We start from the raw sequence: 26,267 nt of genomic DNA on the forward strand, positions 1-26,267 counted from the left end.
AAAGAACAGTGAAAGCCGCCCTCTACAGTGGACTGTGAAGATCAGTGGCCCTGGAATTCCATTTCTTGCCTTCTGCCTCTCAGTGATGCCCAAATACAGTTTCCTATCAGGATTTTTTATCTAGTATCAGGTGAGACACTTCAGCTTGTTAGTTTCACTCGGGCGAATGGGTGAATGTGCTGTTTTTCTCCTCTGTTAGGAGAGCAGCTCTCCTTCCCTGGGTTGTGAAAACATTTTTAGTTCCTGTGTTAATGTGATTACACGTTGATCCGCAAGGTGAGTGTTAATTCCCCTGCCCTGCATTTTGCAAGTCATAGCATCCCCCAAATTGCCCAAACCTTGACAGGTTGTAATGATCTACTTACTAGTGGTCAATTCCATCTCCAGATGTTCTGATATGTTTTATTATTTGTTCAGTCTGTTTGTTTAATTTTTAAAAGCAACTGTAGCAGAAGCATGATTTGAAGGACCAAACCTAAGGAAAGTCTGGGTGCCTTTTCCTTCTGTCTGGGCTTTCCAGACTCTGAGGGGTAGCATTTCTCTAAAGCCTATCCCCAATTTCTGTTTCATTTTTTTGAGTCTTTTTTTCTTTAGTAAAAAGCAATATACATTGTATTTATTAACATTTCTTATGGGAACACACACTACTTTTGGCATAAATACTTCTGTGGTGAGCAGGCTTCACTTTCTGCCTCCCTTTTTTTGCTCTGTTTTTTTCTGAGAGGGGGTAAGGTCAGTGTTAGTGTAGATGGTGATGCTTGTTTAAATATGATCGTGGTTAATACTGATTAACAGGTGTGCCTCACTTTTCATTTCTTCCTGGTTGTGGACGTTAGAGAGATTAATTCATTATGTGTAACTGTTACAGCACTCCCATGTGTAGGTGTGGTCTGGCTTCCCTGGATATATTCTCTGCTAGGGATGAAATGGAAAAGCAAAGACATTCAGCTGAGTAGGAACTGAGTTGTTTTTTTTTTTAATTTATTTTTTTATTTTATTTATTTTTTTTTTATTTTTTAAGACAGAGTCTTGCTCTGTCACCCAGGCTGGAGTGCAGTGGTGTGATCTCGGCTCACTGCAAGCTCCACCTCCCGGGTTCATGCCATTCTCCGGCCTCAGCCTCCCGAGTAGCTGGGACTACAGGTGCCTGCTACCACACCCAGCTAATTTTTTGTATTTTTAGTAGAGATGGGGTTTCACCTGTCGATCTCCTGACCTCTTAATCCACCTGCCTCGGCCTCCCAAAGTGCTGAGCTTACAGGCGTTAGCCACCTTGCCTGGCCAGAACTGAGTATTTAATAAGGATCATAAGGTTCATTTTTATCAGAAATGAAACAAAACAAAATAGTGATTTTGGGCAATTAGTAGCTTTTGTTGTCGTTATTCTGATATTATTGCTCTTATTCTATTAACATGAAACTGAATTTATCTTTGAATTAAAGTTTGGGTTTTTTTTCCCCCCTTTGGAAAGAGTTTCTAGAATGATCATGAGGAGCAAAAGTTGTCTTTTGTGCTTAGATAGGAGAGAGAAATTTCTGTTTAACAATAAATAAATTAGCACAGCTTTCAAAGGAGAAGTAGCAAAAATTAACTTTAAAGACCGTTAAGTAGTTGATCTGAAGGTAGTGGTCTCTTGATAGCTGAGAATATACCTAGAGAGCTTTGCTTTTACTGCTTGAATATGGATTTGGTTAGTAGTGAATTAGAAGCCACTGAATAAAATAAATGTCTGCAGTCTATGCTGACTGAAATTTAAAAAATGAATAGAGAAGGGACAGCTTTTTCTTAGAGTGGAATTTTAATCACCAAGTACAAAATGAATGATGAAAGTAGAAAAATCACTAAGCAAATATTACAGTAATAATTATTTTTGGCAAGAATTGTCAGTGGATACAAAAACTGGTGGGCAAAGTTTGATTAGAAACAGGATTTGGCATAGTTTCAAAATATCTCCCTACAAGATACTTGCTAATTCCAAATGATAGAGAAGCTGGCAGATACCACCTTAACCACATTAAAAAGTTAACATCATCAATAATGAGACATGTTGTCCTCATGTAACTCCTGATGGCCCCAAGGACACGTCTGTGATATTCTTGCCAAAAATGCATAACCTCAATCTAATCATGAGAAAGCATCAGACAAATCCAAATTAGGGGAACACTGTACAAATAACTGGCCTGGACTCTTCAAACTCATCAAAGTCACGAAAGGCAAAGATAAATTGAAGAACTGTCCCAGATTGGAAGGTCAAGGAGATACCACGACTAGGTACAAGTTGGTAACCTGGATTGGATCTTAGACTGAAAAAAAAAAAAACCTTAGTGGAACAGTTAGTGAGATTTGAATAAGGCCCGAAGATGCTCTAATTCTATTGTATCGAAATACAAATTTCATTATTTCAATACTATGATTATCATTAGGGGAAGTTGGAATGACATTTAGGAACTAAATTTAGAAAGTGTTATTAGGGGAAGTTGGGGGAATGGCATTTGGTAACTCTATACAAGTTTAGCAACTTTTTATATAATGGTCTGGTGTGATTTTGAATGATTTGGAAATTCTCGGTTGGCAGAAAGAAGATAAATGCATACCACAAGATACCTCTTCATAATCTCTTTTATTCTCTAGGGTTGTCAGGTGTAGCAGTCAATTTTACAGTACTTGTGAATATCCTCAAAAAATTGGTTGTAGCCCTTTTACCTGCAGCCTGATTTAGCCTTCTAACAATCATCCTAACACAAGTGTTAATATTTCAATTTTACAGTTGTAAAAATGGAGGTCTTCAGCAATAGTGACTTAGCTCCAAATGATAATGGAACCAGGAATTTAACCTTTTGTATCATTTGTTGTTTTTATTTTTTGTACAGCTCTCATCTAAAGCCAAAAGTATAATAGAAATATTTCAGAAAATTAGTTCTAATCTGCAAAATCCAACAGACAAGATCAAGGGGTAGATCTTTTGTAAATCTTATATTTATTGCTTTCTAAGTAATTTCAGCCCCTTGATTGTAGCTTCTGTATGTCCTGTCTCATTGTATGCCAGGCTTCCAGACCAAAGCTTTATTCATGGTAAGCTGTCAACAGATGTTTAGAAAAAACGTGACTGGGTGCAGCTGGCTCATGTCTGTAATCCCAGTACTTTGGGAAGGCAAGACAGGAAGATCACTGGAAGCTGGGGATTTGAGACCAGCCTGGGCAACATAGCGATACCCCATCTCTACAGAAAATTAAGAAATTAGCCAATTATAATGGTGCACGCCTGTAGTCTCAGCTACTTGAGAGGCTAAGGAGGGAGGATTGCTTGAGCCCAGGAGTTTAAGGCTACCGTGAGCTGTGATTGTACCACTGCAATCCAGCCTGGGTTGACAAAGTGAGACCTCATCTCTTAAACAATAATACAAAAGATGTAAGTCTAAGTGAGGGGAACTGGGGAAGAGAATGGTGCATTCTATGGGTGTCTTCATTCCAAAAGGACCAAATAGAATGAGAAGCAAAGTAATTAACTTCTTGTAATCACAACTTTCAATTAAAAAATTGATTTACCTTAGTAAGTCTTAGTTCCATACAAACCTTTGACTTAAAGGAGAAATCCAAAGTAGCATAAAAGACAAAAAAATTAGAAATCTATGACTTCCCTGTTGGCAGTAGTATGTACTCCAGTGAAATTTATTTTTCTAATTTAAAATTAAACATCCATCTCTACAGCTGTTTACTTTTTACTGCATTAATTTCTGTCATTTTTTCACATTAACATTTCATTTGTATCTAAAACATCTTCTGTTTGCCTTGTCTTCCATAAATTGTATTTGACTTTTATATAAATTGCTCATCATCGAAAAAAATCAGAATTTTTAGGGGTTGACTTTGAAGGATTTAAAAGGAGGTCATCAGTCCACAAACTATTTTAGATGAAGGTGAGTGGGGTACAAGACTGTCTTCTAGAATCAAAGAGGGTGGGTGGTTAAAAAAAGATTCATAGAATATTATTGAGGTCTCTTGGGCCCAGATGGTATCACCCCCCAAGTCATGTTGGTCCAGAAGTTGACGTAGCATTTGTTTGTCCTCCACCCATGATGAATTAGTGACAAAGTCAGGAACTGAACTCTGGTTCCTAAATGCCTACTATCACTTCATTTGCTTGTACCTTCTGTCTCCAACTCTGAATTTTATTTGAGACACCTTTGTCTTTCAGGAAAGATGTCTGGGTAGCATTATAACAGATGAATAAAGCTGACCTTCATTGTAATAAAAGTCCAACCACACTGTTGAAAGAACTATGGTAAAATACATATAACATGATATTGGGCATAATTTTTTTTGTAAAGATTGCTAAGGAGCTTTAAGGTACCACATGAAAATGCAACATTTTCTCCCCAACTGGAGAAAGAAAATTTGGATAAAAATATTTTTATAATTAAAGTTATGTTTTACCACACTTTATTTGGAATGGGGAAGACCAAACTTGTTTCGTGGTCCTTAATACATTTTAGCTAACTTAGATTCATTTGCGAAATAAACAACTTGAGATTATTTATAAGGGAAAGGATTAGATTTGGAATGCGTTATAAAAGGTATAATATTTGTTAAATACAATTTTAGCTGCATCATTTTCTTACTCCAGTTTTCTCAAAGCAGATGTCCTTTCCTTAGTTGCAAGAACGTCAATGTAGGTGTATTTTGTGCCGAAAAAAGGTGACAGTTTAGAGTTGAATTGTCAGGGCTAAAACTCTGTCCTGTATCAACTTACTGGATGTCTGGAAGGCTAATATCAAATCCTTTGATTTTCTCATATATAAATCTTTAAGCTATGTCAATATATTTACATTTGACATCAATGGAATTAAAATGTTTAGAATGCTGGTTTAAGAGCAGTTAGCTTTTCCTGCGTCTGCCTTTAAAAATGACTAATTTGAAATGTCATTCAGTTAAGTATGAATTGTTGTTGTTTACTAGTAAACCTTTGGTTTATGTTGCCATCTGAAATGGAAAATAGGAGTCTAGTTGCAAGAAATATTTTAGGCATTTCTTTTCTACCAGAGTCTGGGATGTCAATGTCCCATAACCGAGGGCTCCAGGAAGTGACTCTTGTCAGAAGAAATTATTTTTATATTGTTTAAAAGGTACTCTTTCCTAGGTGACGGATGACATTTGAATAATTCCTGAGATGCTGTCTACCTGACTTTAGTTTTTCAGGATTCCAAAGCTGGAACTATAATTTCAAAAAATTCTTAAATGAAGATATAGAGAAAGGAAGCATCTTTAATATATGAATATGAATAATTTTAGAAGTCCCTGTAATAAAATTTTGTTGTCTGGTCTTGGTAGCCACTGACTGAAGGATAGAAGGTGATCAATGAGTTTTGTAAGTGCTCCCTTGAGCAGTGATTCTCAGCTATGGTGGTGGAGTGGGGATGACTTGAAAATTGTTGCATGTGTTTTACTACATGAACAGCGTGGAGAAAAAGAGGTTTGCAAACAATTGGTGTAGAGAAAGTATAATAAGCAAAGCCAGAAAGAGAAATTCAAAGGCTGGTAACTCAGGGCCCTATGATGACCGAAGTCTCAACCTTTTATGTCTCTGGTTTCAGATTGCCTGTTTGGTACCTGTGGACCAGTTTCAGCTTTATCAGAGGTTAAAATTTGAAAGAGGTATGAACTCTTCTTTTTTTCCTGATGATGAATGTGGTTTTACATGTGTCATTTTTACACTAACCCGCATGGAAGATAAAGGCAGCTGTGGGCTGTCAACAAAGCCTCAAGGGTACTCCAAAAGGAGAATGCTGTAATTGCAACATAAAATTTCAAGCCTCTCAGCTACCACCAGAAAAAAATGCAGACTAGCAGGAAACAGAACTTTCCTTATGTTGTTTGTTTTGTATTTTTAATTTGGCTCATGTAAGAAAGGTTTTGCAAAATTTAGATGGCTTTATAATCACACTAATACAAAAGAAAGTGACCCTCAAAATGGGTTTTACCACTAATTTTCGATTCTTGAAGATCACTTCGAAACATTACCAGCCCAAACGTTTTTACTGCTCCTCAGAATACTCAACATCTGTTTTTTTGATACCACTTTTGTAATCATGGTAATAACTGAGTGTGGATATGTATCATTCTTGTGCAATTTACAATGTATTGGACTGATTTTCTTTCTGACTTTGGGCTTGGGGTAACTTATATAGCTTTTCTATTTAGCTATAAGAATTATATTTTTACTTCATCTGGCTTTTGACAGGTCTTTTTTAGGAGGCCTTTCCCTCTTGTCATACCCTAATCTATTTTTGAGGTCAATGGACTATTTCTTAGTATCTCAGAAGTAGGAAAAAAATTGTTTCTCCCAGAACTTATTGGACTGGTATAGTCTCATTGAGTATATTAAACTTGAATCTAGCATGAACATAAAGTTTTCTGATTGCTAACTTTTAAATATGGATTCATAAAGTCTAGAGGTGAGAGTGGGTGGGGGGGAAATGAATATTTGTCATGTGCCAATAAGTTTGGTCAGTACAATTATCTTTATCTCATTTAATTTTTACAACTACCCTGAAAAATAATTCTTACAGGAAAAAAGAAAAAAACATACAGAGCATGAAGGGGGTAGAGTAGGAATGCTGTTGGGGATACATAGGTTGTTAATAGCAACCTTAGATCTAGAGCTGGCTTGGTCTTATAGGAGAAGAACGCTGACTTTGTTTTTGTGTTTTTTTGTTTTGTTTTGTTTTTAAATCCAGCAGCCAAAACCAGATTCATCTCATGGGTGGATTACTTGACTCATAAGGCTGATGTATTAAGCTAAATTTACCAAAAAAAAAAAAAAAAATCTTGGACTAGGTTATTTGAATTCCAAATGGTGGGTCCGTTTTTGCTCTATATCCAGATGTGAAGTGGGAAATAGTTTATAATGTTGAACATGGAATCAGAACCAGAGAGTCAGAAGGATTTTTGGTTTAATGGATGATGACGTAATCTGATGCTTCTGTCCTGTGATAAGTTAATGATGGGGGTAGTTAATATTGACCCTCTCTAATCCATCCACATGGGCTGATTAGATTGAGCATTATAACACCAGATTTGATAGCTAAAGATAAGAGCATCAACCATCTGCCCTGCCATTTTCCCACTTTATCCCAATATCCTCCACTATAAAAATCAATTATAATTAGAACACGGACATTCCCAGTATTCACCCTGTGGATGCCTGGCTGGTAGCGAGTACCATGATTTGAGGGCTTTTACTTGGAGAAAGCCTAAAGAGTTAGGTTGGATTTTCAGGCTGCTGCTTAAATGGTGAGATGTGACCTATCAACCACATCAATCCTACTCAGTCGCTGGGGCTCAGTCTATTTATAGTATTCTCATGCCTCCATCAGCACTTCTCCTCTCCCATGACTGCCTGTTACTTCCCTGGCTGACTTCACTGCCCCATATGTCAGCAACAGGCCTTATTCCTAATTGTTTACATTTTAGGTAACATATCTGTTAGCTCAAATGTCTTTTTGTAATTAGAATAGTCTAATATTACCAGGAATTACAACTTTCTGTGGGTTGTTTCTCACTGATGAATATAAAGTTTTGGTTTATTTTAAAATGGTAGCTAAGAGCCTGAGTGCAATTGCAGGCTCCACCACTGGTAAGCTATGTGACCATGGCAAGGTCCTTAATATTTCTGCATCTCAACTTCCTCATCTGTGAAATGGGGATAACAAGCATCTCTGTACCACAGGGTTGTGGTGAGGATTATGTGAATTAATACTTGTAAAGCACTTCCTGTGAGTGCTTCCTGTGTCTGAGTGTTCAACATTTTAACAGTTGGCAATAAAAATAACTTGAAAGTAGCACTTTTAAATTAAGTTATTCTCAATGTTCTTCTCCTATACACTTTTTTCCCAATGAGGTAATCATACCGTTCTTCAGGAAATATCGTCATACTGAAATAGATATTATTGACCGTCTTGTTGTCAGTGGGATTAGAACACTTGAAGATAATTGGCAACATCCATCTTTATGTGGGGCAAGGTAGATATGGAAAATCATTGGCCAAGATTTCCACTCTTTCCCCAGATAGTGGTTGGCTTTTTGAGTTTTCAAGTAGTATTCAAACCTACTTGTGACTGGCTTATTCTTTCATTAGATGTGATAATATAGTCAGTCTTGCTACAATTAAGTTGGGCAGGCCTCTGAGCCAGTCTGTCTTTTTAGGTGGTGATGCATATTTCTACTTTGCTTTGATACAGATTGATCAAATAGTTTTATTCACACATGGAATTTATTTTTTTTCTTACGAGTTCTAGGCAGATGCCCCACTGTGGATCCCATGCATGACAATTCGTATTGTTATTCTTATTTTAGAGATGAAGAAACTGAAAGCAGGACAGATTGAGACTTGCCTGGGACCACATAGACTGTGGCTAAACTTCCTCATCTATGCAAATGTTAAAATTCTATACTTTTCTTTTTGTTATTAAACATATACCTAACATAAAAGTTGCCATTTAAAACATCTTTAGATGTACAATTCAGTGACATTAGTTACATTCATACAGTTGTGCAGCCATCACCACTGCTTCTAAAGCTCTTTCATGATCCCAAATTCTGTAGCCGTTAACCAATAAGTCCTTATCCCTCCTCTCTGCAACCCCTAGTAACCTCTAATCCACTTTCTCTTATTTGCCTATCCTAGATATTTCATATAAGTGGAACCATACAATATCTGTCCTTTTGTGTTTGTCTTATTTTACTTAATAAATGTTTTTCAAAGTTCCATTCCTGTAGTAGCATGTATAAGAATTTCATTTTTTAAGGCTGAATAATCTATTGTATGTTTTTAACGTCATTTTGTTTATTCATCTGTTGATGGATATTTCAGTTGTTTCCACCTTTCGGCTACTGTAAGTAATGCTGCTGTGAACACTGGGGTATAATCTGAGTTTCTGCTTTCAGTACTTTTGGGTAAAGTAACTAGAAGTGGGATTACGGGATCATATGGTAATTTTACATTTAGTTTTTGAGGAACTACCAAATTGTAAAACCCTATAATTTAAATGTAAATTTAATAGACATCTTACTATAAAGTATTGCAGTGTATTAAGTTTAGTGACCTTTTGATTTAACCCCCTCATTTTATGAAAAACGTAACAGGCCCAGAGACAGTTTCCTCTTAGGTGATTTTGTTTTTGTTTTGTTTGTTTTTTTTTGAGATGGAGTCTCATTCTGTTGCCCAGGCTGGATTGCAGTGGCACTTACTTGGCTCACTGCAACCTCCACCTCCTGGGTTCAAGCGATTCTCCTGCCTCAGCCTCCCGAGTAGATGGGATTACAGGTGCCTGCCACCACACTTGGCTAATTTCATATTTTAGTAGAGATGGGGTTTCGCCATGTTGGTCAGGCTGGTCTCGAAGTCCTAACCTCAAGTGACCCACCCACCTCGGCCTCCCAAAATGCTGGGATTATAGGCGTGAGCTACTGTGCCCGGCCTCTTAGGTGATTTTGGAAGGCGATTTGTAATCGTGTTAATTGTTCATTACCATCCATTATAATTATTATTGGAAAATAGACATTTCAAATAAGAGTAAATTTAAGTTAATAAAGTGCTACATAATGGAATTTACATGATTGGAATACACTTTATCTAATTCTGTCTAAACTTTATCTAAATTACGTAAAATAGACTTCTGATCTACCTCAAACTCAAGACCTTCATCAGCTAGGTGACTTTGAGACTATGTTGTGAATATATATTTGATGTGAAACCATTTGTAAGGGGACTTTGGGGTGCATTAAATAGCCACTATTACTGTAAATGAGTTAAATGACTAACCAACTGAAAGAAAATACCGTTGGCTGGACTGTGTGACAGAATTGTGGAGATTGCTGCTGCTCTGGAAAAAGGTAGAATTAGAGTCGATGCAGTACTATTTCTTAGTTATAAAAAATCATCCTTAGGTTTTTCCAATTCTTAGTGCTTGCCAAGTTCTTTTAGTCTTTAGCTTGTTGTTCAGTGTGTGAATTGTCCTCTGCTTTGTGTTATGTGTTTGCTTAGCTTGTCCTTTATGTCTTTAAGTCTGATGGAAAATATTTTGAATAGGATTGCACAAAAATCATCCTCCTGCTTACACGAAGCAAAGAAATACTATCTGATATTGGTTGGTTATTCCACCCACTTTCCACCCATCTGTGACTTTTCCTCTGGCTGCCACTGTGTTTCTGGCTTTGTCTTTCTGCATCAGCTTTCCAATATTAACAAGGAAAAGGGAATGCTAAGTTTGGCATGGGTTAATGATCACTGCTTTACTTTCCAGTGGTTCTCAAAGTACATGCCTGATTATTAATGCAAGAATTGTTCTTGCCTCTTGTTTCCAGAGTCTACTTTTTCAAAATAGTTTTTTTTTTTTTTTTTTTGAAAATTGGGTTAAGATGATCCATCTCGAGTTCTTAAGCACTTTTCCTTTTTTTGTGACCCTGTTTGACTTTCTGTAACTGCAAGTTGCTTCCGTTCCTTGCTAGGTTGATGTATCTGTTCTTGAATATTTATTTATTTTATCATATAGCAGTTTAAGAACTCTTACAGATGGGTTGTGTCATATTGTTCTCCTTCATTTAAAAAAAAGTGAAATAGGAAGTTGTCTTTCTGTTGTTGTCTGTTAATGTTACTGACTTTACTCCTGTATTAAGTATGTGCTTATTTATGTATTGCATCTCTATCCTATGCCAGGTGCCGTTCCAATGCTTCTTCAAGCTGTGGTTCCATCTTTCTTTGAAAGCCCTTTTATTCTCAGCATTCTCCTCAAGCCTCCTTTCATTTCATGTCTTCACATTTATGATATTACTCTGGTTTCACCTTGCTTTTTTATTTGTCCTTGGTGAAATGCTTCCACCCCAGCTTTTGTATCTGATCATAAAGGTTTTATTCCATCAGAGCTCCCTATGTAGTTATGTAGTGTCTTTTAGTGTTTTTTTTCCCTCTTTGTAGACTGTGTGATGCTTAAGTACTTTATTGTCTGCTCAGTTTTTTTTTTTTAACACCTCCCATCTCTCATTAGTCTACTGAAACAGTTTTATTTATTACAGCTGATAATTAACTCAAGTGCATGGTGTTTCCCACAATAATAAAAGTTCGTGTGATGTCTTTTTGGCACAATGGTGGAGAATGGCAGAAAAACCACTCCTGCTAGGACAGAGAATATACAACAGAATCAAAAGCAAACTCAGCATATGTAATGCTGATGGTGCCAGGTGGGAAAACCAAGGGTTTTAGATGGAGATTTTGAAAACTAAAAGCAATCATTAAGGTCAGATGTGGTCTTTAGGTCTCATGGCAGTTTTAATTTCCCAGAATGTTTGTTTCCCAGTAATAGAATACAGAAGTAGAAAATAGTTTTAAACAGTATTTCTTGCCTTGCATAATTGACATGAACATGCAGAGTCTCAAGATCAAATAGCTGTGGGGCTTGGCTTCAGTAATCAATTCTACTTTTTGTAAGTAAATTGCAGCTTAAGTCTTTGAATTTGTCTATCTATGATGTAAATATGTCAGAGTTAACCACTTCTAAATCATGTATAGTAATATAAAATTTTGAAGGCACTATTATTTAGGGGCTGACTTACAGGTCCCTGGTTTCTCTTTTACTAGATTTCTGAACTTTTTCCCATCTCAAAGCTACGTGATGTTTTCATCACTGCTGATGCAGAAGTAATTAGTTGACTAGGCATCAGTTCACTCTCTTCCAACATTGGAATAGAAATTTGAAGGGAGGGCAACCGGACCTTAAACTTCTGGATAATTGTGCATTTTGTATATCTATATTACAACTGCGTTTCCTAGGCCAAAAGCCAGGAGGTAGAATTGAATTTACAATAAAAGTAATAAAAGGTGTTGAAAAAAAATATCCTGTGACTCCTGTGGGTGCTCTACTTTGTCTCAAATTCCTTATAGGTCATTAGTGTGAGGAGAGAATGAGGAGAAGAACAGCTCTTCATGTGATAGCAATCTGACTTCCAGCTGCTGTCTATCAGTTTGTTCCTTTTAGCTTGGGTTCTGTGTAGTCCTGTTAGATGCCAGGGCTGCTGATGTCTGATGACTCTTCTGCATTTTTTTCTATTTCTACTAAACTTGGCCTCTAGGCCATGTGTATACTCTGTTGCATGAGGTATATAAGACAAAACTATTAATGGGATACTGGAATTATAATACATTTCCTTAAAAAACCCAGCTCTTTTACCTTCCATTGGCTTTTCCTTGTATCTGCTCTTCTAGGAGCGGAGCTGAAGGGCATTGTGAAGTGTAGGTGCCATGCTGTGCTCAGATATCTTTTCAGTGGAATCTGGCCAGAATTCTATGTCTGGATCCCTGTTTCTCTGGGGTAAGCACTTTTACAGAAGTGCCTTATTGCAAATATCTCTCTGGGTTGTTATTGCTGTTCTCTGGAAATACCTGAATGTAGGGCTGAACAATGTAGAACTTGGCTATATATGCTACCATTATCTTTTTTACTATGGGAAATTGATGTACTGATGCTATGTCTTATATTTCTGCTATGTCACTCCATTTATTTACACAAATGCAACATTCTAGGCATCTTGCTAGGTCAGTGATTGTCAGAGCTGGGTGAATGGATCTTCCAGGGACATTTGGTGATGTCCAAAGACATTTTTGATTGTCATGACTTGGGTAGGAAGCTACTGGCAGCTAGTGGGTAGAGGCCAGGGATGCTGCTAAATATCGAATGCATCATTCATAAAAGTTTTATTGGTTCTATTTTAGGGTGTGTGTGTGTGTGTGTGTGTGTGTGTGTGTGTTGTGTGTTTGTTGGCTCAACAAATATGTCAGGACATCTCCATGATGGTAAATTATCCAATCCAAATGTCAATAGTGCTGCTGTTGAGAAATCCTTTCCTAGCTGATGGGGAATACAGTGATCATCAGGACAAAATCCCTGCCCTAAAAGATCCTGTGTATGTGCATGTGTGTATGTGGGAGGTGAGATAATAAGTAATATTAGATGGTGGGGGTATATCCTTTTATATAAATAAGGGTAAGGGGAACGAGATAGATGGGGGAGGCTATTTTGGATAGGATTTTTGTGGAAGACCTCTTTGATGAGGTTATATCCGAAAAAGGACTTGATTTGATGTGAGCAAGCCATGTGGATACTTATGGGAAGAGCATCATTTCAGGCAGAGGTAAAGGTAGTACAAAGCCCCTGAGGCAAGAACAAGCCTGGTTTCTGTTTGAGAGACAGCAAGGAGGCCCTCGTGATGGAGCTAAGTGAGCAGAGGGGAGAGTCATGGGAGGTAATTTGGAAGTAATAGTCAAGGGCCTGATCCCATAGATTATGAAGATGAAGTCTTAGTGTGATGAGAAGCCGCTGGAGGGTTTGGATCAGGGGAATGTCGTGAAATGATTTCCATTTTAGAAGATTACTGTCGCTGCTGCAGAAGAGTGGATGGTAGTGGAATGACATGGCAGCAGGGAGATTTATTAGGAGGCTGTGGTAGTGATCCAGTCCAAGACAGTACAGTAGATTATATGTTAAAAGCAGAAGCATTGAAAATCCCCAGATTTGGAGTCTATTTTGAAGGTGGAATTGTCAGGATTTCCTGGTAGAGATACATCTGGATTATATGAGTCAGGATCAGTAGTATAAACTTTGGAATCATCAACATAGAGGTCAGGTTTAAAGCTGTGACATTGAATGAGCTCATCTAAGAATTAAACATAGATAAAGAAGCAGTTTCAGGACTGAGCCCTGGAACACTATAGGTTTTAGAGGTGGGGAAGAAGAGGTGGATCTGGCAAAGGAGACTGACAAATGATGGCCAGAAATATGAATCCAGAAGCTGGGTGAAGACAGTGTTTAAGGAGGAGAGAGTGTCCACTGGGTCCGAAGCTACTGACAGATGAGGAGAGATATGGTCTGAGAGTTGATAACAGAGGTCTTTGGTGATCTTGACAAGTGGGTTTTAGTGGAATGACAGAGAAGTGCCAGCTTGGAGAGGGTTCAGGGTACTATGAGAAGAAAAATGGGTACAGTGAATATATTAACTCTTTCAGGGAGTGTTTTTTGTTTTGTTTTGTTTTTTCTTGAAAGGAACTTATGATCCAGCAGAAAGGGATGATACAGGAGAGGGAGCGGGGAGGTAACTGCAGAAGCCAAATCCTTGAGAGTGTGAGGGGAACGGATTTCAGTACCAGATAAAGGGATTGGATTTACCTGGGGATAGGTTTAGGTCGTCTTCTCTATCAGGAAAGAAGGTGGAGAGGTTATGGACGTGGATGCAGGCAGGCTAGTAGATTGGTGTGCATGGGTTCTCTTCTAATTGCTTGTTTCCTAGGTGCAATAAGAAGGAGGGTCAGCAGCTGAGTGAGAAGAGAAAAGGGGTAATGCAGATTTGAAGCAAAACGAGGAGCTTTATGTAATATGAAAGTATAGTGAACCTAGGAATATTGAATGTGAAGTTTACAAAATACCTCCCAGGTTGCATCCATTCATAAATCATCCAGCAGATATTTACAGAGTACCAACTTTGTGCAAGTCACTGTTTTTCGAAGTATAGAACTGTGATCCAGAGTAATAAATGCATTTTTCTTTGAAAGCCAGCACGCATGTGTGCGCATGTGCGCACACACACCCCCGAAGACAGAACCAGCAAAAGTTTCATGAAACTAATGTGAGAGGCACCCTATTTTCTTTTCTAATCTATTTCATTTTTATGCTGGTCACAACCTATTAAACTGATACCTCAATCCCCATTGTTTGAAAAGCATCATGATAAAGAATACAGATTTGTGTGTCCCCTTTCAAAGAGTTTAAAGTCACACATTAAGGTTGAGGATTGGGGGAAATTTCACTAATTCTTGTGTAGAACCTGCTTCATGTCAGGCACCGTGTTAAGTGTCTTGTTTACAGTGTCTATTCAATCTTGAACATCTCTATAGGGAAGAAAGAAGTCTTGTGTTAGATGGTTTTTCTATAATGAGTAGAACCATACTTTCTCCTATGATAACCCTAGCTGGGTTCAGTGAAAACTAAAGACTACTTCCATTCTGGGATTTTCTGCTTTTGTAAAATTTAACTGCTTTATTACATGTGAGAATCTCATTTACATTTGTATTATTTGTATAAAATGTGGAAATCTTTCAGATCAAAACTATCTGTAGATGAGTTGCTTATTCATGGTTCTAACCTATAGGTTTAAGTGCAATTTTTAAAAATGTGCAGCTGTCAGTAACTCTCAAAAGCAAGGCTTAGAATTGGCTGAGTGTCATCCAGTTCTCACAAATGCGTAATTATCTCAAAGGCTTTATCTCTACCAATTTTTTTCTTTAAAAATTATAAAGGCTTTAACATTTTTATTTCACAAAAATCAATAATACGTAGACAAGAGATAAATCTGGGAAATATACAAAAGTAAAGAATTAAAATCCCTTTATCTAAAGATCAGTTGAAGTTTGCTTTACCCTTAATATTTTTAGCTCTATTCATTTGTATTGCATGTATATTTACTAAAAACAAAGAGATTATCTTATGTGTTCATCTATTTAATGAATTTTTAAAAATTGACAGATAAAATTGTACGTATTTACTGTCTACACTGTATTTTGAAGTATATATATACATTGTGGATATAACTAAAATTAACATGCGTTATCTATCTTATATAGTCATTGTTTTTGTGATGAAAACGTTTTACATCGACTTTCTTAGCATTTTTCAAGAATGTAATATATTAAGTATAGTCACGATGTTGTACAATAATCTCTAGCAATTCTAAGTTAGTAGTTACCCAGTTGAAAGAGCAAAAAATGTACTTTGAGCTCAGAGGTCCCTACTGTGAATCAAAAATAGAGAAAGTAGATGGAAAAACAAATTGCATAAGTATTCTTTGTGCCTTCAGACAGTGTTACCAATTTCCCTTTTCTTATCCAAAAATGCCATTTATGAATTTCTACAAATGATCTGTGTGTAGCCGTTTGACTGTAAGGGATAAGTTGACACTGTTCCAGTTTTGGTTTCTCCTCTTTTTGTGCTGTGCAAATTCTGCACTTTCCCAGACTTGCCAGTGCTGGATGCAGGTTTTATATTAATATATTGATATGTTTACTTCCAATTCATTACTTTCATGGCCTGTGTTTTTTTTTATTTATTTTTATTTTTTTATTATTATACTTTAAGTTTTAGGGTACATGTGCACAATGTGCAGGTTTGTTACATATGTATCCATGTGCCATGTTGGTTTGCTGCACCCATTAACTCGTCATTTAGCATTAGGTATATCGCCTAATGCTGTCCCTCCCCCCTCCCCCCACCCCACAACAGTCCCCAGAGTGTGATGTTCCCCTTCCTGTGTCCATGAGTTCTCATTGTTCAATTCCCACCTATGAGTGAGAACATGCAGTGTTTGTTTTTTTGTCCTTGCGATAGTTTACTGAGAATATGTTTCCCAGTTTCATCCATGTCCCTACAAAGGACATGAACTCATCATTTTTTATGGCTGCATAGTATTCCATGGTGTATATGTGCCACATTTTCTTAATCCAGTCTATCGTTGTTGGACATTTGGGTTGGTTCCAACTCTTTGCTATTGTGAATAGTGCCATAATAAACATACGTGTGCATGTGTCTTTATAGCAGCATGATTTATAGTCCTTTGGGTATATACCCAGTAATGGGATGGCTGGGTCAAATGGTATTTCTAGTTCTAGATCCCTGAGGAATCGCCACACTGACTTCCACAATGGTTGAACTAGTTTACAGTCCCACCAACAGTGTAAAAGTGTTCCTATTTCTCCACATCCTCTCCAGCACCTGTTGTTTCCTGACTTTTGAATGATGGCCATTCTAACTGGTGTGAGATGGTATCTCACTGTGGTTTTGATTTGCATTTCTCTGATGTCATGGCCTGTGTTTAATAAGGTGTTGGTAAACAGTCTTTGGCGGGATAAGGGGAACAACTCTGATTTGTAGTGCTTGCCAGTTTTTTTTTTTTCTAGATGGAGTCTTGCTCTGTCGCCCAGGCTGGAGTACAGTGGCAATATTTCAGCTCACTGCAATCTCCGCCTCCCGGGTTCAAGTGATTCTCCTGTCTCAGCCTCCCATGTAGCTGGGATTACAGGTGTGTGCCACCAGGCGTGGCTAATTTTGTATTTTTTAGTAGAGAAGGTGTTTTCACTATGTTGGCCAGGCTGGTCTCGAACTCCTGACCTCAGGTGATCCACCCACCTCGGCCTCCCAAAGTGCTAGGATTACAGTTGTGAGCCACCACACCCCGCTGAGTTTCTAAGGTGTAAATATTAATACTTCCACCATGGCTAATTTTAAGCTACCAAGGTAATGTCACTGAACTTGGAGTTGGAAAGAGACGCAGTTGGTTCTCATGAGCTGGCAAGATCCCACTTCAGGATGTGAATGCCAGTGCCCTTGTTCAGTGTTTTCTTTAAGGACAGAATCTTAATTCTAATATCCAGAAAAAGTCTGTTCTCTCTTCTACAGCTTCTAAATGCTGCCTGCAAAGTTGCTACGTCAGGGATTTTTTTTTAAAAAGAGCTGTTTATATGGTGCTTTATCTCTTTGTAATCTAATGTCATTGTGTTTTGTCTTAGCATGTGTTTCCTGCTTTGTTTTATGATTAGGAGGGACTAGTTTTACCCCGTTTTTTAGAGTTGATTAAAGGGGAAACTATTTGGATATTTGGATAAAAAAATCATAACAAACTTTCCATATATAACTATTAAATGTTTCTTACCTCTACCCCTAAGAGATCCTCATCAATATTTGTTGATAATTTCGTTTTTGTTATCTCATGGGATGCACTGTCATTTATTTGCATTGCTTGGTTTCCCTTTTTTTTTTTTGACATTGTATTCGTTTTAAACATCTATTTCCCTTTTCATACTGTGAAGCTTCTGAGGAGGAAAGCCTCTATTTTTCATCTCCATGTGCCCAGGGTCTCTAACAAGTACCTGAAACCAATCATTTGTTGAATAAACAATGAATAATGGACATGTGCCTAATTTTCAGTCTTATTGTCATAAGAGGTCATATCTGGAGAAGTTATTTGGAATAATCCAAATTTAATTGAAGCTGAGGCTTACTTACGATATGAATTCCATAAATAAGTATGAAAGAAACCTAGGAGTAAGACCTGGATACCATCCATGGATGGGAGAAAGAAAGCAGTATTGATGATAAAGGAGAAAGGACCATGAGAAGAAAAGAGAGGGCAGGGCCTGACACATAGAAGACAGAGTGACGAGAAGAGTCCAGGGTCAGAGATGGATTTGGAAACATTTGCTGAATGTGACTATAGAGGGATGTCACTTGTAATTTTTAGAGAGCAGTTTATTAATGTGTTTAGAGCAAAAGTTCATTTCAGATACTTAAGGATTTGAGTGGATAGGAATGAGAACCAGTGAATGTGAATTGCTCATCCAACACTAAGCTGAGATAGGAAGTAAAATAAAAGTTATATATAGAGAGTAGAATTCTAAAAGGGATAGTTATTTGTTTTTATGTTAAAATTTTTTTCATTGTTGCCCTTGTGACACTTCATAAAGGAGGTTTAATTTTTAAGTGCTATATGGAAAGTTCCAAGTCTTGCCAAATCAATGACTTCCCAAATTTGAGAGCCCTAATTGAGGTGGGTGGAGAGCTATGGTCTAATAGAAATCATAACATACTTTCAACACCAGGACTGATATTGGATGATTTTAACATGCTGTGCACATCTGTTGATGAAAGTACTAGAAGTGAATTGGAAAATTCCAATACAAGGCAATTCAAGATGGTATTATTAGTATGTGCATTATAAGTCAATTGTTGGCATAGAAATACATCTATATGCTTTTGAAAAACTCAGAAATTACTGCTCTGAATCAATAGGTAGGCATCCCCTCACTGTTTCAGGTAAGTTGGAGCACACAAACAGAGTAACAAACAGCCTTGCCTACAGTCAGAGAGGCCATCTCCATGAAATGAATAGAGAGCAGCAATTAACAAGATGCCGATTCTATGCCCCTTCCCCTAAATTAAGGCATGTGAACAATAGAAGGTAGTTCACTTAAGAATAGATAGGCTATGACTTGAAGAAGAAAGGGAATTTCTAGGGGAAAGGAAAAGCATAGGATGAGAATTGTATATATGGAGAAGAATGTGAAACAAAGGGGAAATTTGAATGTGTTTCAGTATTATAAAAAAGTAAATGATTTTTCTAGGGGACAGCTTAGTTCTAGAATTGCTTTATCTGTTTGTACATATGCCAGATCAAAGTAGCTTTTTAAAACCAATTTTAAAAAATTACAAAAGTAGTACTTGACCTTTTTTTAAAAAAATCTCAAGTTTAAAGATGAAGTGAATCTTTGCCTCCTCTCCTAGCCTCTGCCTTTACTCAAGAGGAACTGTTTTTTTTTTAATATTCTTCTGCAAATGTTAAAGTATATTTCTATATATACATATTTTTATTTTATTTATTTTGAGACAGTGTTTCTCTCTGTTACCTAGGCTGGAGTGCAGTCGCATGATCTCAGCTTACTGTACCTTCTGCCTCCTGGGCTCAAGCAATCCTCCCACCTCAGCCTCTCAAGTAGCTGTGACTATAAGTGTGCACCACCATGCCTGGCTACTTTTTTGTTGTTGTTGTGGAGATGAGATTTCACCACTGTTGGCCAGGCTGGTCTTGAATTCCTGGGCTAATGTGATATGCCAGCCTTGGCCCCTCAGAGTGCTGGGATTACAGGAGTGAGCCACTGTGCCTGGCCTATATATACATGTTTTTATAAACATGTTTCATTTATACTCTTTCTGTCTGCTTTTTTTTTTTTTTTGAGATGGAGTCTCACTCTGTCACCCAGGCTGGAGTACGGTGGCATGATCTTGGTTCACTGCAACCTCTGCCTCCCGGGTTCAAACGATTCTCCTGCCTCAGCCTCCCTAATAGCTGGGATCACAGGTGGCCACCACCACACCTGGCTAATTTTTGTATTTTCAGTAGAGACGGGGTTTCACCATGTTGGCCAGGCTGATCTCCAACTCCTGCCTCAGGTGATCCACCCACCTCAGCCTCCCAAAGTACTGGGACTACAGGCATGAGCTACTGCACCCAGCCTACTTTTTTTTTTTTTTTTTTTCTCTTACACTTAACAATATATCTTAGAGGTCTTTCCAAATTGTTATATTGATTTATTTTTTTTAAAAAAAGCTATGTGGCGTTCGACTGTATGAATGTATATTATTTGCTCACCTACATAGAAATCTTATAGACGTGGCATAGCATGTTAACTTTTTACAAAGGTGTATCAATTTTTATTGTACACAATGTTTTCTACAAGATACTGTATGTGGATGCATTTTTAAATTTCTACTTACATACTTACGTACACATTTCCATGCGCCTCACATTTAGAATGATAAAATCATTGGTTTGGAAAAGACTTTAAAACTCATCTTGGACATGATGCTTTAATCTCGTTGATAAAATACCTACCACACACGAGGAACAGTCCTTGTTTGAACTGGGTACTTGTTTGCTATTACCAGAAATAGCCACATCAGCTAAGATGCTTTCAGCTGCAAGGAACAGAATGCCTGCCTAAAAGTGACTTTAACAGCAAGGGCATTTCAGTACCTCACTCACAAGTCCAGAGGTAGGCTGTCACGGGTTTTGGTTAATTTATTAGGTTGGTAAAATTGCTGTTCTTGCCATGTTTTTAATGTTTTTAATTAAAACAGCAATTATTTTGCACCAACCCAATAGCATCTCTGAATCACTTAGCTTTCCCTCAGAGTTGCAAGATTGTTTTGATGGTCCAAGCATCATAACCTCACACAGTTGGGTTCAAAGGCAGACGGACAGAAAGGCCTTTCTTTCCTACGTATCAAGGTGGAGATCGAGTCCCAGAAGCCCCTTAGTGGACCTGCCTTTGCCTCTCATTGGCTAGAATCGTGTCACATGCCCAAGACTTAATTTCATGGAATTGTGGGAAAGAATATCTCTAGAATATTCAGATTTTATAGTGATAGGTCTTCATAAGGAAGGTTCAAGGGGGTTGGGAGAGATGTTGAATAGACGCTCTACAGAGTTGGCTAGAGTAGTCAATTTCCTTTTTGGATAGAGTCAAAATCTGTCTTTTAGTTACTCCACTAATGCTCTTAGTTAATCTCTGTAAGCCATTCCTAAGGAATAAGGACTTCTAATGAAGGAAATGTGTAGAAAGCTGTAAAGTTTTCCTCCTTTTTCTTTTTCTACACTCCTTTGCATGGTCCTTTATGTGCTGTCACAATAGTGAAAAATACGGAGGGTCAGTGTTTTCTGTGGCTCAAACTCTTTCCTTGCTTTCATTGGACTGTGCCATAGCTGTACTGCTTACTAAGGTCCTTTCCTTATAGTAATTCATCAAAACCTATAATTGCTCCTTTATTTATTGTCTGTGCTTCCCTTTTGTCACCCCAGATACCTGAAATAATAAGCTGGTAGAAGCAAGTCAGAACTTCTACCAAGTAGTTTTAATTGATTAGAGCTATGAGAACAAATTGCATCCTTGTATCTTTTTAAGGTGATCACTAGGGATGCTATAAATTTTAACAGTAATATGTGTTTTAACTTCTTTTCCCTTACTTTTCCTTCTTTTTCATCAAACTTTTAAAAGACCTCTGATTTAGAAGGGAAGCTAAGTAGATATTTGATATGGGACTCTTTCACTCTAAGTTACATACTAACCTTCATTTCTTTGGGCTTAGTATTTGTGAAGCAGTTGTAATAGTTTGGAAGAAAATGTTAAATGGTGTAGAAATAAAAGACCAAGACCTTGGGTCCTATGTGTTCCACTGGTTCCTTGACTTCTTAAGGTTTTAGGGATCTTGGAGGGTCCATCTCTGTTGGGGTCTGGGCATCTATGAATTATAGGATTTCCTCCTTGTGATTGCATTTGTGTGAAGGGCTCATTGTTCTTTGACCCCCACCCTCCAGAATTCCTCATAAGACCATATGTTTAAGGATGCAATTTTTGAATGAAAACTTATAACAAGATAGATCCAATTATTTCATTTCTAGGCAAGACATTAGTGGAGACAGTATTTTATTGGAACACTTCAGACTTTCTCCTTGATACTGAATGTGTAAAATTATTAACTTTAAAAACTAAATTCCTACTTAATACCTTTATTTTCTTTTTGCACCATCCTTTGGATTTGTTTGCCTCCTATGTGTACATTTCTAGGAATCATGAGCCCTAGGACGTTTAAAACTAGAATCTTGTCAGTTCAAATTTTGCAAAATACATGAGTTCAGAGAAAAAGGGGGTACTCTACACCTCAAATAACATCATTTTTTACATGGTATGTTCCCTTAAAGGTCATAGTATATGGAAAGAACATGGGTCTGCTACTGAATAAAAGAGATACCAAGCAAGATTTGCAAACACTTGAATAGATGGCTGTCTGTTCTCCAACTCTATCTTCTTTCCTGTGTGTCATATGGAACTAGCCAATGTGTTATGACTGGCTATTATAATGGTCTGTGAAAGTCTCTGCCTTTTGTTTCTAGAACATGTGGGGTTTTTTTTTGTTTGTTTTTTGTTTTTGTTTGTTTTGTTTTGTTTTTTTCTGAGATGGAGTCTCACTCTGTCGCCCAGGCTGGAGTGCAGTGGTGCAGTCTCAGCTCACTGCAAGCTCTGCCTCCCAGGTTCACGCCATTCTCCTGCCTCAGCCTCCCGAGTAGCTGGGACTACAGGCACCCGCCACCACACCTGGCTAATTTTTTGTATTTTTAGTAGAGACGGTGTTTCACCATGTTAGCCAGGACGGTCTCAGTCTCTTAACCTTTTGATCTGCCCACCTCAGCCTCCCGAAGTGCTGGGATTACAGGCGTGAGCCACAGTGCCCAGCCCACATGTGGGTCTTTTACACATTGTCCCTAAGTTGCACATTGGTCAGGGAGCAGAATATCCAAACTGACAGGTAATCCGACTTCTTGGCTAAGCCACACCAGATACTATTTGGTCCCTGAACTATTTGATTATTTTCTTCCTTGTTCTTTAATTTCCTGGGAATGTGGAAGAACCCTCTCTATCTGTTTCTCAGTGCCTGAAAGGACAAAGTCTTTTTGGAAAAATACCTTATTAAAAATTTGCTTTTTACGTCCAATTCTCTTCCAAGATAGTGTCCAAATAATTGTAGAAGGGATTTGAGATTTTTGCCTATTTTATGTGCTCAAAGGTGGGAAATATTCTAAAAGTTTTGTGAATTTTGTTTACAGAGAACACTTTTTATCTGTTCATAAAGGCAATGGTGAGCTATTCCATTAGTATCTACTTTGAGAAATGTGGCAGGGCTTAGCAACCTTGTAAATGATAGGTTTGGATCCATTATGAAGACTAATAGTGAAAATCCCCACCCTTGTTGTGTTATACTTCCATAAATGTCAGTTTAAAAAAAGGGGGAAAAAAAAAAAAAAAAAAAAAAAAGGGTAAATGGGGCAGGTGCGGTGGCTCATGCCTGTAATCCCAGCACTTTGGGAGGCCGAGGTAGGCAGATCACTTGGGGTCGGGAATTCGAGATCAGCCTGGCCAACAAGGTGAAACCTGTCTCTACTAAAAATACAAAAATTAGCCAGGCGTGATGGTGCACACCTGTAGTCCCAGCTACTCGGGAGGCTGAGACAGAAGAATTGGTTGAACCCAGGAGAGGGAGGTTGCAGTGAGCTGAAATCGTGCCACTGCACTCCAGCCTGGGTGACAGAGTGAGACTGGTTCCAAATAAATAAATAAGAGGGCAAATGAAGGTGAGAAAGACTCAAATCTGAATCGGACAGACCATCACATTTTCTTTCTTTACACTTTAGAAGTTCATCTGGACCCCTATCGAACATGGTGTCCTGTTGCAGACTGTCAGACAGTGTGCCCTGTTGCATCGAGTGACCCAGGACAGCCTGTGCTGGTGGAATGCCCTTCTTGCCACCTGAAATTCTGCTCATGTTGCAAGGATGCTTGGCATGCAGAGATCTCCTGTAGAGACAGTCAGCCTATTGTCCTGCCAACAGAGCACCGGTAAGAAAGGAAACTTTGTCTTTGGGATTATTCACTAGTTTTCTTAGAAACTCAACATACCTTACGTGTAGAAGGAGTTACGTTGTGATGGCGTTTAGAGATCGGTTATTTTCTTGCAGAACTTCCCTGAGAAGTGTTTCAGAATTGGTAAGTTGCCAACAAAAAAGCATTTCTAGTTGTTTGCCCCAGAGGAATCTTCCAGATATTGCTGGAATTAAAGTTTGTATGAGTTTTGCTTTCTCTTTAGGTAGCGAGCCACCGTGGTCTACTGGTTCTCAGTAGGAAATCATGACTTGTTCCAGCTCTTTGCTCAGATACCGTATCTGCCTGTATTGGTATATATCATTCTTATTGCTTGCAAAATGAGAAAGAAATTTTCTTACCTGACTAAATTGCCAGCTCATGATGTGTGACAGTCATATTAGAAAGAATGCAACAATAGAAACAATGGTCCTAAATTCTTTCAGCACATAGAAAGGAGAGTTCTCTCATGATACTTTATGCTCTGTAAAGGTTGAGATTTTGTTGTGATAGGAAGCAGTTAAAACTGTACCTTTTTAGTACAGTGGGGTTTTTTTTGTTTTGTTTTTGAGACAGAGTCTTGCTGTGTTGCCTAGGCTGGAGTGCAGTGGCACGATCTCGGCTCACTGCAACCACTGCCTGCTGGGTTCAAGCGATTGTCCTGCCTCAGCCTCCCGATTAGCTGGGATTGCAGGCACTTGCCACCACGCCTGGTTAATTTTGTATTTTTAGTAGAGATGGGGTTTCACCATATTGGCCAGGCTGGTCTTGAAATCCTGACCTCAAGTGATCCACCCGCCTAGGCCTCCCAAAGTGCTAGGATTACAGACATAAGCCACCACACTTGGACGATACAGAGGGTTTTTATGGCAACAGCAGTGCCCAGAGTGAGAGACCTCTGTGTTTTATTCCAGCTTTGCTTGAGGCTATAGTTGTTCTGCATCAGCAAGAACAAAATACCAGTGTTGTAATCCCATTGGCTTAATCACACAGTGCACCCAGAATGTGTAGAACCAGGCTTCAGGAATAGTAATGCCACTTGGCTACGATGCTGTGCTTGAATCTCAGAACAAACAAATGGAGAGGAATAAAAGAGCTAATACACACGGCAGGCATGTGCCCTCTTAGCCAGATTTAAACCAGTGTTGCCTGCATTTTCGTAGCCATAGCAGGAAGCTCCATGGGTATCACAGGGCAATGTAAAGAACCAAGAGGATAGGAGGATTTGCGTTCTGACATTGTCACTTGGTATCTGTGTGTCTCATAGAAGTCATTCAGCCTCTGTGAGACTGTTTCCTTATCTGAAAATAAGGGAATTAAGATACAAGTTGAGCATCCCTTATCCAAAATACTTGGGATAAGAAGTATTTCAGATCTCAGTTTTTTCAGATTTTGAAATATTTTCATGATATATTTATTGGCTAAGCATCCTTACTCTGAATATCAGAAGTCAGAAAGGCTTCAATGAGCATTTCCTTTGTCATGTCGGCACTCAAAAAGTTTCAGATTTTGGAGCATTTTGGATTTCAAATTGTGGACTAGGGATGCTCAACCTTTAATAACTGCCTTATGACAATATGAGGTTATCGTTTGTACGAAATCTGGTAATAGATTTGACAACACTCTGTGAATTGGATAACTCTGTGTGCTGGGTGGCGGTTTTGATGGGCAGTAGCTAAAGTGTTACATGGTGCTATCGCTCACCTCTCTCTCTCTCCCTCTCCAATTCCTGTTGCTTATTTTCTGTGCCCCTTGGGTCTGTAAGCCTGTATTGGTCTATTCGTCTGTTTGGAGAAGGTCTTTTGAAAATATTGGACATTATTTTAAAGTGTTTATATTTGAGACCCCCTTCTCCATTTGTCTAATGAACAGACCATTAGATAGATTATATACGCCCAGTTTGGACCCTGACCTAGTTTCTCTGCTGTGTAGCCAACTCCTTGCCATTCTTATTTAGGCAATGGGTGCTTAGGGAATGAAATATTAATTTGATGAAATAGTTAAATCAGTGATGGAAACTGTAATTATATAATTCACTGAAAGCCAAAATAAATAGATTCCTTCTTGTATGAGTTATCTGTACATCTAATAATGTTTTTGCCCACACCCTTTCTTTTGGAAGTGAATTAAGTATGGATAACTGTGAGTTCATTATCTAACCATCAGGAGCCCTGGGAATTCAACTGATGACCATCAGCTGAATGCC

At 38.1% G+C, this 26,267-nt stretch overlaps 1 protein-coding gene across 1 annotated transcript in view; it reads left to right on the forward strand.

Moving 5' to 3' along the window:
- Nucleotides 1-26,267, forward strand: part of RNF144B (ring finger protein 144B) — an 82,455-nt gene that overhangs the window by 46,681 nt on the left and 9,507 nt on the right. The window contains exons 4-5 of the mRNA XM_032140538.2: nucleotides 5,592-5,652; nucleotides 23,836-24,040. Coding sequence (XP_031996429.1) covers nucleotides 5,592-5,652; nucleotides 23,836-24,040 — 266 coding nt within the window. The remainder of the gene's footprint in view (nucleotides 1-5,591; nucleotides 5,653-23,835; nucleotides 24,041-26,267) is intronic.

The sequence above is a fragment of the Hylobates moloch genome, unplaced genomic scaffold (assembly GCF_009828535.3).
Source record: "Hylobates moloch isolate HMO894 unplaced genomic scaffold, HMol_V3 SCAFFOLD_20, whole genome shotgun sequence".
Taxonomy (NCBI): domain Eukaryota; kingdom Metazoa; phylum Chordata; class Mammalia; order Primates; family Hylobatidae; genus Hylobates; species Hylobates moloch.